The sequence below is a fragment of the Cebus imitator genome, unplaced genomic scaffold (assembly GCF_001604975.1).
Source record: "Cebus imitator isolate Cc_AM_T3 unplaced genomic scaffold, Cebus_imitator-1.0 Scaffold153, whole genome shotgun sequence".
Lineage (NCBI taxonomy): Eukaryota > Metazoa > Chordata > Mammalia > Primates > Cebidae > Cebus > Cebus imitator.
In genome coordinates this window covers 4,776,720-4,791,990 of record NW_016107468.1, presented here as the reverse complement: position 1 = coordinate 4,791,990, position 15,271 = coordinate 4,776,720, and the positions used below count along the sequence as shown (strand labels likewise).

The window sequence follows — 15,271 nt, the reverse complement described above, 5'->3', positions numbered from 1 at the left end:
ACTTCTACACAGCTGCTGCCTCTTAAAAAAATACCGCTCGGCATCATTTCTAACCATTGTAAAGAGAATAATGCAATTTTCACAATAACTCTGCAAGATAGGTTCTATTATTCTTTACATTTTATAGATGAGGAAACTGAGGCATGAAGACATCTGGTCACCTGGCTGGGTGCTGGCTGCTTTCTTTTGGTCACCAAAAACCTGATGGTTGGCTGCCATGGCCCAGCAGCTGAGCAGCAGAAGAGCCCCCTCCCAGATTGCCAGGGGAATCCCCCCTCCTCCAGAGAGCTTCAGCATATTCTGTCCAGGAATGACATATGAAGGTGCTCTGCTCAGGGACAGGAGTGGCTCTTTCCTGGTGGATAAGATTCTCTGCATGGGGTTCTCATTTCTTGATGAAAGCTACTCAGGAACTCTTGGCTCTGATCCCAAAAGGAGGGCCTGCCTGCTCTCCTTGAACAAGGGACGGGGAGTTTATTAAGTGCCCTTGAGAGAGATGTGGTTAACATGTGCTTTAAACGCCAATAAGTTCCAAATCAAAGTAAGTGATAGAGGCAAAATGGTAAGAAAATCAGAAGCCCTCCCTCTGCCTCCCTAAACAATGTCTCCCTGAATATATTTAAATTCTCCAAATGCAAAGTGATGAATGACAGCAAGCTGCCTTTATGTTCAGGGGAAAGATATACACAGCTGCTTATTGAAATTATGAATCAATCTATTATCCAGCAGGCAGATGAGCAGCACTAAGAACATTAATTAACTGAGCATATCTGTGACCCAGATGTTTAAAGAGCAAAGCTAAATGCCACCGGGAGTTAGAGGTTCTCCTCTCTGGTCTGCTAGGGAGTGAAACAATGCTGGGACCTACAGAGGCCACATGGCAGTCCTAAGCCATGCAGGCATGCAGGGTAGGCCGGGGCAGGTGAGGACGGCTCTGGGTGGAATTTCCTTTCAAGGGGGAAGGTGTTTGGCACACTGAAAATACCAGGTCATGTGCATGGGTTCTGCTGGTCTGGCCAAGGGACCAATTCTTGCCTCCTCTTATGAGAGAGGTGGAAGCCAGCACTGTGGTCTGAAGGATGACGGGGCTAAAGTTAGGCAAACAGATCTCACATCTGCTTTTCTACCATAAGGCAGGTGGGTAGTTAGCCCTTGGATCTCCTGTCAACCAAAGGTCCAGATTTTGCCCGAGTCCTGAACCAGGAGCTTTCGTGGTGTCATCTGCCTACCATGACTCCTCATCCCTCATGCGCCCTCCTTGAGGATCTCTTATTCCTGTCCTCTGCGTGTTCAACAAGCTCTCCTGCGTCTAAGGCTTTGTCTTGCTGTTTCCCTGCCTGGAGATGCTACTAACTGCCTTCCTCTAGAATGTTCTGGCTTCAGCTTTCCTAGGCTTCCGTGTGATTCTCTATCATGCACAGTGTCTTCCAGCCCCCAGACCTTTCCTTTCAGGTCTTTGGAGCAACTGGATGTATGTGCTGCTCTGATGAGTGGTCGCCTCATCATGACCATTTTGTTAATTCATTTTCAAGCTGATAGACCTTTGAGTTGTTTCCACTTTTTGGCTATTATGAATCATGCTGCTATGGATATTCATGCACAATTTTCATGTGAACATATGTTTTCAATTCTCTGAGGTATACACCTAGGAGTAGAATTACTCATTCTTGGGCCATATGGTAACTCTATGTTTAACTTTCTGAGGAACTGCCAAACTGTTTTCCAAAGCAGCTGCACCATTTTACACTCCCACCAGCAATGAACCGAGGTTTCAATTTCTTCATATCTGGCCAACTCATGATCACATAGAAATCACATTGTCTGCTTTTTTTGATTCTTGCCATCCTAGTGAGTGTGAAGTGGCCACTGTGGTTTTAATTTGCATTTATCTAATGACTAAAGATGTTGAGCATCTTTTCATTCGCTTATTGGCCATTTTATACCTCCTTTGGAAAAAAAAGTCTATTCAAATCTTTTGACCATTAAAAAAAAAAAGGGTTATTTTGTTTTCTTAGTTTTGAGTTATAAGAGCTCTTTACATATTCTGGATACAAAGACATTTTCCTGACATATGACTTACAAATATTTTCTCCCATTCTGTGGGTTTTCATGTGCTTGATAATGTCCTTTGAAGCATAAAAGTTTTTATTTTTGGTAAAATACAAAGTATCTATTTTTTCTTTGGTTATTTGTGGTTTTGAAGTCATATGTAAGAAATTATTGCAAAATCCAAGGTCATGAAGATTTACCCCTATGTTTTCTAAGAATTTTATATTTTCAGTTCTTATATTTAGGCCTTTGATGCCCTTTGAATTCTTTTCTACAAAGTATAAGGTAGGGGTCCACATCCACTCTTTTTTATGTGAATATCTGTGTCCCAGCACCATTGCTGAAAAGACCATTCTTTGCCTGTTGAATTGTCTTGTCACTCTTGCAAATCAATGGACTACAAATGTGAAGGTTTGTTTCTAGACTCTAAATGTGAGTCCTTTGATCTCCATGTCTATCTTGGTGCCAGCACTGTTCTGCTTTGATTATATGCTTTGTAGTAAGTCTTAGAACTGGGAAGTGTGAGTTGTGCAACTTTGTTCTTCTTCAATACTGTTCTGGCTATTTTGTGTCCCTAGCATTTCATATGTATTTTAGGATCAGCTTTTCCATTCCCGCAAAAAAATAAAAAGGCAGTTGGCATTTTGATAGGGATTGCATTGAATCTCTAGATCAATTTAGAAAGAACTGCCATCTTAACTCTCTTAAGTCCTCTAATCCATGAGCACAGGATATCTGTTTTACTTAGATCTTTAATTTCTTTCAATAATGTTTTGTCATTTTCAGTGTACGTGTCTTGCATTTTTTTGGCTAAATGTATCCCTAAGCATTTAATCCTTTTTGATGCTATTGTAAATGGTTTTGTTCTCTTAATTCCCTTTTCAGAATGTTCACTGCCAGTGCAAGCACTGTGCTCAACACACCTCTGTGATCACACCAGCCATCCAGGTACCTCACGGTCACTCTGAACTGCAGACTTTACAAGTCTCCTTGGTTTTTGCTTTCACAGGGCCAGGGACAGGTGCCAACTGGCTACACCCACTGGAGACCTGTGTCCCAACTGTGCCTGGGCCCCTCTCATCCTTTCATTAGCCTCATGTGACTCTCTGTCAGCCAATACTCCTCCCATCCCTGCCAGAGGCTGGATTTTAAAAAAACTGTCCTTCCTCCTTAATCTCCTATCCTGGTGTCCTGGGCCCTTACTGCCTTCAGAGAATATTACTGTCCATTTTGTTGAAAAGTTGTCTCCCTTACCTTTCAAAAACCTGAGAAGTAAGGGATGATGGACGATGGGGCTAAAGTTAGGCAAACAGATCTCACATCTGCTTTTCTACCATAAGGCAGGCAGGTAGTGAGCTCCTGGATCTGCTGTCAATCGAATGTCCAAATTTTGCCTCAGTCCTTAACCAGGAGCTTCTGTGGTGTTGTCTGCCTACCATGACTCCTCATCCCTCTCCTTTCCTTCAGTCTCTGACCCTCTCCCCACTCTGCGGACACCCTAAGCCATTCCTCTCTCTTTCCTTTCTTCAATCGAGCTACAAATATCACCAGATCTTTATGTTGAGGGTATCTTCTCTAGCCACAGCTCTATCTCTCAATTTGAATTTCCTCTCTCTTATTCCTTTAATGCCTTGCAGCCTAACTTCTGCTGCCATTGCTTCATTGAAATTGCTCTTTTAAAGGTCATCAGGTGATATGGTTTGGATGTTTATCCCCTCCAAATATCATGTTGAAACGTGACTGCCAATGTTGGAGATGGGGGTCTGGCGGGAGGTAACTTATCGTGGGGCCAAACCCCTTATGAATGGTTTAAGCACCATCCCCTTGGCGATAAGTGATTTCTTGCTCAGTTAGTTCATGCAAGATCTGGTTGTTTAAAAGTCTAGGACATTCTCACCTCACTCTCTTGTTCCCACTCTTGCCATGTGATATGTCTGCTCCCGCCTCATCTTCTGCCCAAAAGCTCCCTGAGGCCTCACCAGAAGCTGAGCAGATGTTGGTGCTATACTTGCACGGTCATAAGCCAATTAAACCTCTTTTCTTTATAAATTACCCAGTCTCAGATATTTATTTAAAACAAGGCCAGAACAGCCTAATACGTCGGGATCCGTAAATTATGAACTTCAATTGCTTTTTCTTCAGTGGCACCCAGGCACTGTGCTGAGTGCTGTTGCCAGAACTTCTACATGTAGTCACCTTCTTGGGTGCTTTCAATAGCATCTACATGCTAATTTGGCTAACTGTACGAAACCTCTATCTCCAAACCAAAAATTTTCCTAAATTCAACTTTGTGCATCCAACTCCCTAACTTGACACACCACTTGAATGTCTAATAAGCATTTTAAATGTATGTGACCCAACTGAACCCATCCTCTTGTGTAACCATCACCCATACGCTCATCTAGCATCTGTTCCATCTGGGTAATGATAATTCCATCCTACAGTTGCTTAGGCCAAACACCTACTTAACCTTTTCTCTGATCCACCATATTTAATCCATTTGCAAATCATATCCAGATTTCACCTCCATGGCTACCTCCCTGTTCTAAGCCACCTTCCTTTCTTGGTGAGGTTAATGCAATAGCCTCCTAACTTGTTTCCCAGTTCCCCCTCATCGCCTGCCTCAGTTTTTTAATCAACACCCCATCCAGAGTGACTGTCTTTAAAATGTTATATTATTTACAATCATGTTACTTTAAATAGGAGTCAGGGCATGCCATCCCTCTGCTGAAAATCTGAAAGCTTTCAATCTCGCCCCAAATAAAAGTCCAAGATCCTTGTGATGGGTCTTACAACAGAATAATAGCTTTCTGAGCTTCCAGAACTCTGCCCCTTGCTCCCTCTAATCCAGCCACATGGGCCTCCCTGTTGGTCTTTGAACCGCCCCTGTCTGCTTCTGCTCAGAGCCTTCGCACTGGCTCTTCCTTCTCTCACCAATGCTCTTCCCTTAGTTACCTGTCTTGCTCTTTTTATGATTTTTAAAATTTTAGATTCAGGGGGTGCCTGTATAGATTTGTTACGTTGATATATTGCATAATGCTAAGGTTTGGGCTTCTGTTGAACCCATCACCCAAATAGTAAATATAGTACCCAATAGGCAGTTTTCAACCCTTATGCCATCCCAACTCTGGTAGCCCCCAATGTCTATTGTTTTCATTTTTAAGTCCAGGTGCACCCAATGTTCAGCTCCCACTTGTAAGTGGGAACGTGGTATTAGGTTTTCTGTTCCTTTGTTAATTCTTTTAGGATAGTGGGCTCCAGCGACATCTGTGTTGCTGCAAAGGATATGATTTCATTTTTTTATCGTTGCATAGTGTTCCGTGACATATATATACACGGATACCATATTTTCTTTATCCCATCCACTCTTGATGGGCACTTAGGTTAATGCCATGACTCTGTTATTGTGGGCAGTGCTGGGATAAACACACGAGCGCAGGCATCTTTTTGACAGAATGACTTCTTTTCCTTTGGGTAGATGCCCAGGAGTGGTATCCACCACACTATCCAGATGTCTGAATGGCTCACTCTCTCGCCTCTTTCTGTTTTTCTGCCTAAATGTCACATTCTTGCTGAGACTTTCCCTTGATCGTCTTATTTAACATCTCCCCTCTTCCCCTTACTCCCTGTCTTTCTCCTTGCTTTGCGTCTCTGCAAACACCTATCATCTTCTAATGGACCATCTCTTTTCCTTCCTTACCCAGCTTATTGTTTGGCTCCCTTGTCTAGAATGAGAGTGGTATGAAGGCAGGGGTTTTGTTTCACTTTTTTGTTCGCTGCTCTATCCCTAGCTCTTAGAAGAATGCCACACTTAGCAGATGCTTGATAAACATTTGTTGACATCATGAATGAATGACACAGTGCTTGCTTTCAAGGTGTTCACAGCTTACTCACTGGAGGCAGGCAAGCAAGAAGGCGCTGATAACAAAATGTAAACTGTTGCTAGGAAATACATGAAGTGAGTTCATAAAAGCAGAAAGGATGGGTCTCCACCCAAAAGAAGAAGATCAGAGACGGTTTCCCAGAGGAGGAGGCATTGAAGTCAAGCTCTGATGAAGTCAGCCAACTAAAAGAAAATCAGACCACACCAGGAAGAGGGAGCAGCATGTTTAAAGGTCTGGAAACTAGAGGAAATGCAGTTTTTTGGAGAACCCAAGCTTAGTTTTCACCATGATGGAGCATAGAGGTCGGGGAGCTGGGTCTAGGGCAGGTGAGACTCTACACCTTGTAGATGTACAGCCTACATCAAGTTCAGGAATCGAGGCTTTCTCATCAAGAGCCATCTGAATTTTAGGCTGACCACACTGGCTGTTGAGTGGACAATGAACTGCAATAAGGATGAAGGTCCGAACTCAAGTGTGACAGTGAAGGTGAGAAGAAGACAGATTTGAGAATGTGTGCAAGTCAAGCTAAATACTTAATCATAATTATCATTATTTTTAGAATGAGTCTTACTACGTCACCCAGGCTGTGGTGCAGTGGTGCAATCTCCCCTCAGGGCAACCTCTGCCACCTGGGCTCAAGCAATTCTTGTGCCTTAGCCTCCTGAATGGCTGGGACCACAGGTGTGTGCCATTGTGCCCAGCTACATTTTTGTATTTTTAATAGAGATAGGGTTTTTCTATGTTGGCCAGGCTGGTCTTGAACTCCTGGCCTCAAGTGATCTGCCTACCTCAGCTGCTGGGATTACAGGTGTGAGCCACTGTGCCTGGTCAATAATTATTCTATCTTACTGGAAAACAGAAACTTTTATCATTATACACTGACAGACTTAACCTTATTATTATTATTTTTTCTGAGACAGGGGTCTCACTCTGTCACTCAGGCTGAATGCGGTAAAGTGATTATATAGTTCACTGCAGCCTACAACTCCTGGGCACAAGTGATCCTCCTGCTCCAGCCTCCCAAGTACCTAAGAGTACAGGTGCATGCCACAACACCTGGTTATTAAAAAAAAAAAAAAAAATGCAGAGACAGGGTCTCACTATTTTGCCCAGGCTGGTCTCAAACTCCTAGGCTCAAATAATTCTCCTATTTCAGACTCTCAAAGCGTTAGGGTTACAGACATGAGCCACCGTGTCCAGGCTGCATTCATCTTTAATAATGCATTTTGTTTTACGGGCTAGTTTGTTTGATATTAATGAAGTTACCCCAGCTTTTTGCTCTTTAGGGTTTACCTACCGTAACCCTTGCCATCGTTTTGCTTCCAACATTTCACTCTCCTGAGCGTTTAAATGTGTCTCTTATTTTTTATTTTATTGCATTTTAGGTTTTGGGGTACATGTGAAGAACATGTAACATTGTTGCATAGGTACACACATGGCAGAGTGATTTGCTGCCTTCCTCCCCATCACCTATATCTGGCATTTCTCCCCATGCTATCTCTCCCCAACTCCCCACCCTCCGCTGTCCCTCCCCTGTTTCCCCCCGACAGACCCCAGTGTGTGATGCTCCCCTCCCTGTGTCCATGTGTTCTCATTGTTCAACACCTGCCTATAATGTGTCTCTTGGAAATGAATACAGCTGGAGTTTTAAAAATTTAAGGTGACAATCTCTGTCTTTTAACTGGAGAGTTAAAACACATTGTAATTAGTGGTATATTTGGACTTATTTCTACCATCCCTCTCCGTGCTTTCTGTTTGTCCGGGTGCCTCTGTTTCCTTTTTTCTCCTCTGGTTGCCCTTGCTTGGATTAGTTGCATTTTGGTTGATCTGTTGAAATGTTATCATATTTCATTTTTCCCCTCTACCGATTTAGAAATTGCACTCTATTTCTATTATTTTATTGCTTACTCTTGAAATTTAACTATTGACAACTTTGCAAAATCTAATTTTATAAAATATCTTAACATCTGCTTCCCCTCAATAAGATTCAAAGACATTAGGATACTAAATCTGATAATTTCCTTCTAACTGTTCAGTATTTTGGATATATCTCCCTTGTTCTTCAAATTAGACATTATTCTTATGATTTTATGCAATAAATGTTTGTGTAGATTTATTTGTTTCTAAATGTATTTGCTTATAATTCATCCCTGCCTCCAGACATGCTTCTGGAGTCATTTTCCTTTTCCCTAAAGTACACTCTTTAGAAGTTCCTTTGGTGCCTGGCACAGGACAGACACACTGTCAGATTTAGTTTATCTGAAAATGTCTTGGGATGATTTGTTATGCAGCAAAAGCTCACAGATACAACCACTTCCTTATGAGCCTAGAAAAAAATTTAAATAATGTAGTTTATCTAGAATCTGTCTGTATGATAGCAGGGAGACCCTTCAAAGTATCTAAGGTACTCTACTACTGAAAGGTATTTCGTTGCTTTGATGCTTATTCACCAAATAATGGCCAAGCCACTCTCTGTGAAATCTGTCATCTCAGTATGATGATGCTCACTGTTGCCAAGGTAATCCTGCTTGGGTGATGCATCCTACTCTGAGTTTATGACTGCCTGAAAAGCATTACTGAAGAGCCAATGGGTAATGCATGCTTCTCTGAGTTTATGAGTGCCTGAAACTTATGACTCACTCCTCAGTGTGGAGCCAATAGACAATTAGCTCCCTGTTATGCACCCAGAGTCCTGGCCCCTTCCCTAGTTCTAGAATTGCATACTTGAGTCAGCTTTGCACGCTTCCTCTCTCTCATCCTTCTCATCTACAAATTTGCACATCTTCCAATTCCTGCCTCAAATAAATATTTCCTCCTAAAATTCCAGACTATTCTGAGACCTGAATATTCTGACTATTCTGAAACTGATGCAGATGAAGTCAGATCTTTATCACTGGTCCTCCTGCCTCCAGACCCTCCCAGGTCCCATCTACCCTACCCAGTCCTGCAGGTTAAAGTCATACCATTCCTTGCCTCAACCTTCCGTTGCTCGCGTGGTCCACCAATTAAGAATAAACTTTCTACCATGGCTTTTTGGTCTATGGTCCAAATTACTTTTTCAGACGTAACTCTTGCTTTTCTGGCTTAGTCTGACAGATGACATGAGGTTTTTCAGCAACAGCCGCCAGTTCAGCCTGCCTTCCCTGTATGCAGGAGATTCTCACCCTAGCCTCACCCCGTCTCCACTGGCTGCATGTAGCCCCCACCCAGATGTGATTCTTCTAACTTAATGTAATTTCATATTTAATCAATGTGCCTTTCTTTGCTATTGGTTTTTGTTGTTATTTTTAGCAGGATTCTACCCATTTTTATCCAGCATAAGGACCAAGAAAAGTATCTTGCAAGAATCAGATGCTCTATTAACGTCTTTGGAAGAGAATGGGATTACTCTAGGCGTGGCTCCTGGGCCCAAGGGGAGAAATGAATGCCATTATCCACACCCTCATGCATTAGGAAAAAACCCTCCGAGCTCACATACAATTCTCATTTAAGGGAAAAAGAAATTCCCATTTGAGGTGATCTAAGAGACATACACAACTATTAACCCAAATTTAACAGCCTTGAAGGAAAATTGAAATATGCAGGTTATAGCCAGAAAATAAAAACCAGATAAATAATTGCGGAATGATTCCAGACCACAGTAAAATCCATCTGATCATCAATAAAAACATGGCTTGCAATTGCTTTCCTATTAAGGACCTTTCTCCTGATTTTAAAACCCAGCAGCCAGTGTAGAAAACAATGGTTAAATGTAAAGTGTAGGTTTCTTGGGCACAGTGGCTCATATCTATAATCCCAGCAATTTGGGAGGCTGAGGCAGGAGGTTCACCAGAGGACAGGAATTCAAGACCAGCCTGGGCAACATAGTGAGACACTGTTTCTATAAAAATAAAATAAATTAGTTGAGAAAAGTGGCACACGCTTGTCATCCCAGCTACTTGGGAGGCTGAGGCAGGAGGATCTCTTGAGCCCAGGAACTTGAGGCTGCAGTGAGCTCTGACTTCACCACTGCATTCAAGCCTGGATGACAGAGCAAGATCCTGTCTCTAAAATAAACACACACACATCAAAAAAGAAAAGTTCAGGTTTCCCAGCTTCTACTCAAGAGACAGAGAGATATATTCCATTAATTCAGATCTGCTTTGAGGTAAATTTATTTATTGAGTGGTTAAAGCCCAGAACAACAGTTCCTTATGACTGCAAGTTCATGTGCATATTCTTGAAATTGACAAGAGTTTCTCCTTTACAGTCTTAGGTATCTGGGAAGCTGGGCCAAAAAAAGAAAGAAGCTGGGCCAGGCCAGCCAGGCAGTGGACAGGAGCCCCTCCCGGCTGTCCTGAGAGCAAGGACCCAGCCCCAGGCAGGGAGGATACAGGCCTGAGAAGATGTTCTGTCTCCAGTGACCTTTAGATATTGACAGAGGACGCTGGCTTGGGAGAATCCGAAATGCTCAATCCCAAACTGAATATAGAAAATAAATATCCCACAGTGGACAAGCGATGGCTGCCTTAGACCTAGGGTTAGAAAAGGAGCACGAGAAATCCTTGGGGGAGATGGATACGTTCTGAATCTTGATTACAAAGGCAGCTTCACAGGTGCACGCACCTGTCAAAACTCATCAGATTGTACATGTTAAATGGATGCAGTTTATTGTATTGACCTTACGCTTCCATATAGTTGATTTAAAAATATATATGGGAGCTCAGACAGCATGCTATGGAACCAGATGGTTCCTGCAGAGAGGGCCGGCTCCCAGAGGCTGGGATGGTCCCAAGGGCCCTTCCTCTGCTGGCTTCTCCCTTCTGCCATATGACTCATCACACTGAATTAAAGCATTATGTTTCCAGAAAATGCATTTGTACTTGGACTCAATGGGGAGACATCTTTGTGCCACAAAACCTCGGGCTGATTTTCTGCAGAGACAGTTCTAGGAGAGGATGGATTGGGGCAGTTCTGATGGAGGCAGGGTCTGGCCCACATGACCTGTGGAAACCCCTGGGGCCTCTCTTCATGTGGGGCACTAGAGCCGGAAGAGCTGGGTGGGACAGGGAATGCACAGTCCACTCCACTTCCAGGGGATCAGGAGGAAATTCCTAAGCACACCTCTGACTGCTGAATCCAGGGGATCAGGAGGAAATTCCTAAGCACACCTTCAAAGCACACCTCTGACTGCCGAATGGGTTAAGGAAGCAAAGACTATTTCCCAGTAAGACAGACTGCTGATAACATGCATTTCTTTTTCGTTTCTATATGTGAAACGGGAAGGGCTCGATCCTGGCGCACCACGGACATGCCACAAGCACTGGCTTTCTGCATCACGCTCAACCGGCTCACCTTCCTCACTCGACAGCTAGAGCAGCATTTCCAGCCTTGCGGCACCAATACGGTTAAGAACTTGGACTCTGGAGCCTGCTTAACAAATCCAAGTTCTGCTGCTTCATCATTTTATGGCCCTCGGCCAGTTACTTTAGCCCTATGGGACTCAGCTTCCTCATTTTTTAAATGGAGATAATGGCCGGGCACAGTGGCACGCCTATAATCCCAGCACTTTGGGAGGGCAAGGTGGGAGGATCACTTGAGGTCAGAAGTTCAAGACCAGCCTGGCCAATGTGGTGAAACTGTCTTTGTAAAAATACAAGAATTAACCAAACATGGTGGTGTGTTTCCGTAATCACAGCTGCCCAGGAGGCTGAGGCAGGAGAACTGCATGAACCCCGGTGGCAGAGGTTGCAGTGAGCAATCATGCCACTGCACTTCAGTGGGTGACAGAGTGAGACTCCATCTCACCCTCCTCCTGCCCTCTGATAGGCCCCAGTGTGTGTTGTTCCCCTCCATGTGTCCATGTGTTCTCATTATTCACATCCCACTTATAAGTGAGTTCTTTGGTTTTCTGTTACTGTGTTACTTTGCTAAAGATAATGGCCTCCAGCTCCATCCATGTCCCTGCAAAGGACAAGATTGTATTCTTTTTTTTATGGCTGCAAAGTATCCTATTATGTATATGTACCACATTTTCTTTATCTAGTCTATCATTGAAGGGACATGCAAATCGAAACCATAAACATGGATTTTCTTCTCAGGATCCAATCCAGGATCCCACATTGCATTGTTTTGGTCCTGTCTCCATATACATCTCTCTATATATAAATACACACACGCGCACACACACACACATATACACACACACTTATACACACACATACACACACACACATATACACACACTATATATATATGTATACATAATAGTATATACTTAAATATATACCTATATACTTATAGCGTGTGACGACAAGAAGGATGAAGAACTTAATGATGATCCCCTTCCACTTAATACTATATACTTAATACCATAAGTATACAGATATATATCTAAGTATATACTATAACAGATACGTACTCACGGCTGGGCACAGTGGCTTATGCACTTTGGGAGGCCAAGGTGGGGAGATTACCTGAGGTCAGGAATTCAAGACCAGCCTGACCAACACGGTGAAACCCCGTCTCTATTAAAAGTACAAAAATTAGCTGAGTGTGGTGGCGGGTACCTGTAATCCCAGCTATGCGGGAGGCTGAGGCAGAAGAATCATTTGAACCCAGGAGGTGGAAGTTGCAGTAAGCTGGGATCATGCCACTGCACTCCAGCCTGGGTGCCAGAGTAAGACTTTGTCTCAAAAATAAACAATATTAAAATTTTTAAAAGTACTTATATACATACACTATGTATGTATAATAAAAGTGTTTATGTAGCTTGTTTTATGAGTATGTGTATATATATATGTGTGTGTGTATGTATCTCATTATGAACTTACTGAAAATAATCATTCAACAGACACTGCTGTTCCAAAGAGGAATCAAAGCTCTGTGAATCAAGCAGTGAGGGATGAGACAACTGTGGAGTTCTGTACCACTCTGCTGAGCCTCATAGCGTAAGGAGTAAGGCACTAAATACATTTCCACCAGGAGGCTTCAAGCCCCGCTCCCCCCGTTGTCCTTGAGAAACAGTGACGTTGTTTCCTTTTTAATTCAGTGATATAAAGACAGGCTAAGAAATCAACGTATTTCTTTGAAAAAAGGAAAAGCTGGAAGTAAGCTTCAGTGATGATAATAGTTGTTGTAGGGTGGTAAGACCATGAATGACCTACATTAGTATTTTTCAAACTCTCTGAAATGCTGTTGTGCTTTTGGTAAAAAAGAAGGGCCAGGCACACTGACTCACATCTATAAACCCCAGCACTTTGGGAGGCTGAGGCAGGAGGATTGCAGGAGGCCAGGAGTTTGAGACCAGCCTGGTCAACACAGAAAGGCAACATAGTGAGACCCCATCTCTATAAAAAATGTAAAAAGACCTAGGGGTGGTGGCTCACACCTGTAATCTCAGCACTTTGGGAGGTCACGGCAGGCAGATCACAAGGTCAGGAGTTCAAGACCAGCCTGACCAACATGGTGAAACTCTGTCTCTACTAAAAATACAAAAAAAAATTAGCTGAGCATGGTGGCATGTGCCTGTAATGCCAGCTACTCAGGAGCCTGAGGTGGGAGAATCACTTGAACCTGGGAGGTGGAGGTTGCAGTGAGCTGAGATTGTACCACTGCATTCCACCCTGGGCGACAGAGCAAGACTCTGTCTTAAAAAAAATTAAAAAATAATTTAAAAATTAGCCAAGCATGGTGGTGTCTGCCTGTAGTCCAACTACTTTGGAGGCAGAGGCAGGAGGATCGCTTGAACCTAGGAGGCTGAGGCTACAGTGAGCTCTGATTGTGCCACTACACTCCAGCCTGGATGACAGAGAGACCCCGTTTCAAAAATAAATAATGAAAAGAGAAGAAAAAGAAAAGGAGGAGCAGCAGTCACTTTCACCTACTTGGCTGTGGCATTTAAGATCCCTGGGCAAGGCAGAAAGTCTCCGTTGGAGACATGGCTACCACTATTGTTCAACCTGAGTGTTCCTCATTCCAAGCCTAACATGAACGCAAAACCTGCCTGATTGACTTTTTGTGTCTGGAGAAAAGTCAGCTAAACTTCTAAGAAGACACAAAACTTTCAACTCACAATCTCCACTGGAAAACAATTTACAACTGTCATTGTGCTTTCCTGGAAAGAATAGTTCATCAATCCATTCTGGCAGGAAAGAAATAGTACAATAATTCCTCCTTAACCCTGAGTCCTCTCTGGGCAAAATCGAATGTAGGCATACGGTGAGATTTTGCAGGTTTAGCTGCAGACCACTGCAATACGGCAAATATTGCAATAAAAAAAGCAAGTCACACAAAAATATTGGTTTCCCAGTGTATAAAGTTATGTTTACACTATAGTGTAGTCTATTAAGTTTGCAATAGCATGTCTTTTAAAAATGTGCATAGCTTAATTTAAAAATACTTCATTGCTAAAAATACTAGTGATCCCCTGAGCCTTCAGTAAGCTGTAATCTTTTTGCTAATGGAGGGTCAAGGCTTGACGTTGATGGCTGCTGACTGATCAGGGTGGCGGGGTGGCGGCTGCTGAATGTTGGGGTGGCTGAGAATAGCAAAATTTGCATCAATTGACTCTCTCCCTTTCATGAACTATTTCGCTGTAGCATGCAACGCTCGTTAATAGTATTTCACCCACAGTAGAGCTTCTTTCAAAACTGGAGCCAATCCTCAAACCCTGCTGCTGAAATATCACCTAAGTTTATGAGATATTCTAAATATTCTGTTGTGATTTCGATAATATTCATAACATCTTCATCAGGAGTAGATTCTGTCTCAAGAGACCACTGTCTTTGCTTATGCATTAAGAAACAACTCCTTTTTTTTTTTTTTTGAAATGGAGTCTCGCTCTGCGCCCTGTCACCACTTTTAGCTTTTGACTTCAGCAGAGAGACACGCGACTCTTCCTTTCACTGGAACTTGCAGAGGTCATTACAGGGCTGTTAACTGGCTGAATTTCAACATTACTGTGTCTCAGGGGACAGAGAGGCCCAAGGAGAGGGAGAGACAGGATCATGGAACAACTGTGGGCCGTCAAACACACGCGACATTTGTGGCTCACATTTGCGGTCCTATACGGCTGCAGCGCATAGTGCTGCAAATAATTACAAGAGCAACATCAAAGGTACTGATCACAAACCGCCATAACAGATGCAATCATAATGAAAAAGTTTGAAATACTGCAAGAATTACCAAAATGTGTCGCAGCGCCGTGAAGTGAGCACATGCTGTTAGAAAAATGGCACCCTGGGGGACGATCCAAGATGGCCGTTTAGGAACAGCTCAGGATTGCAGCTCCCAGTGAAAGCGCAGAGGGTGAGTGGACGCCGTGTTTTTATTGCCCATAGACTAGGAAATTCCCGGGC

General features: G+C 43.1%; 1 protein-coding gene across 1 annotated transcript in view; it reads right to left on the bottom strand.

Moving 5' to 3' along the window:
* Positions 1–8,715, bottom strand: part of LOC108314440 — a 24,477-nt gene extending 15,762 nt beyond the window's left edge. Inside the window, exons 1-3 of the mRNA XM_037743777.1 lie at positions 8,658–8,715; positions 6,294–6,376; positions 162–300 (exon numbers count right to left, since the gene is read on the bottom strand). Of these exons, the coding sequence (XP_037599705.1) occupies positions 162–300; positions 6,294–6,376; positions 8,658–8,715 (280 nt within the window). The remainder of the gene's footprint in view (positions 1–161; positions 301–6,293; positions 6,377–8,657) is intronic.
* Between the last annotated feature and the right edge of the window lie 6,556 nt (positions 8,716–15,271).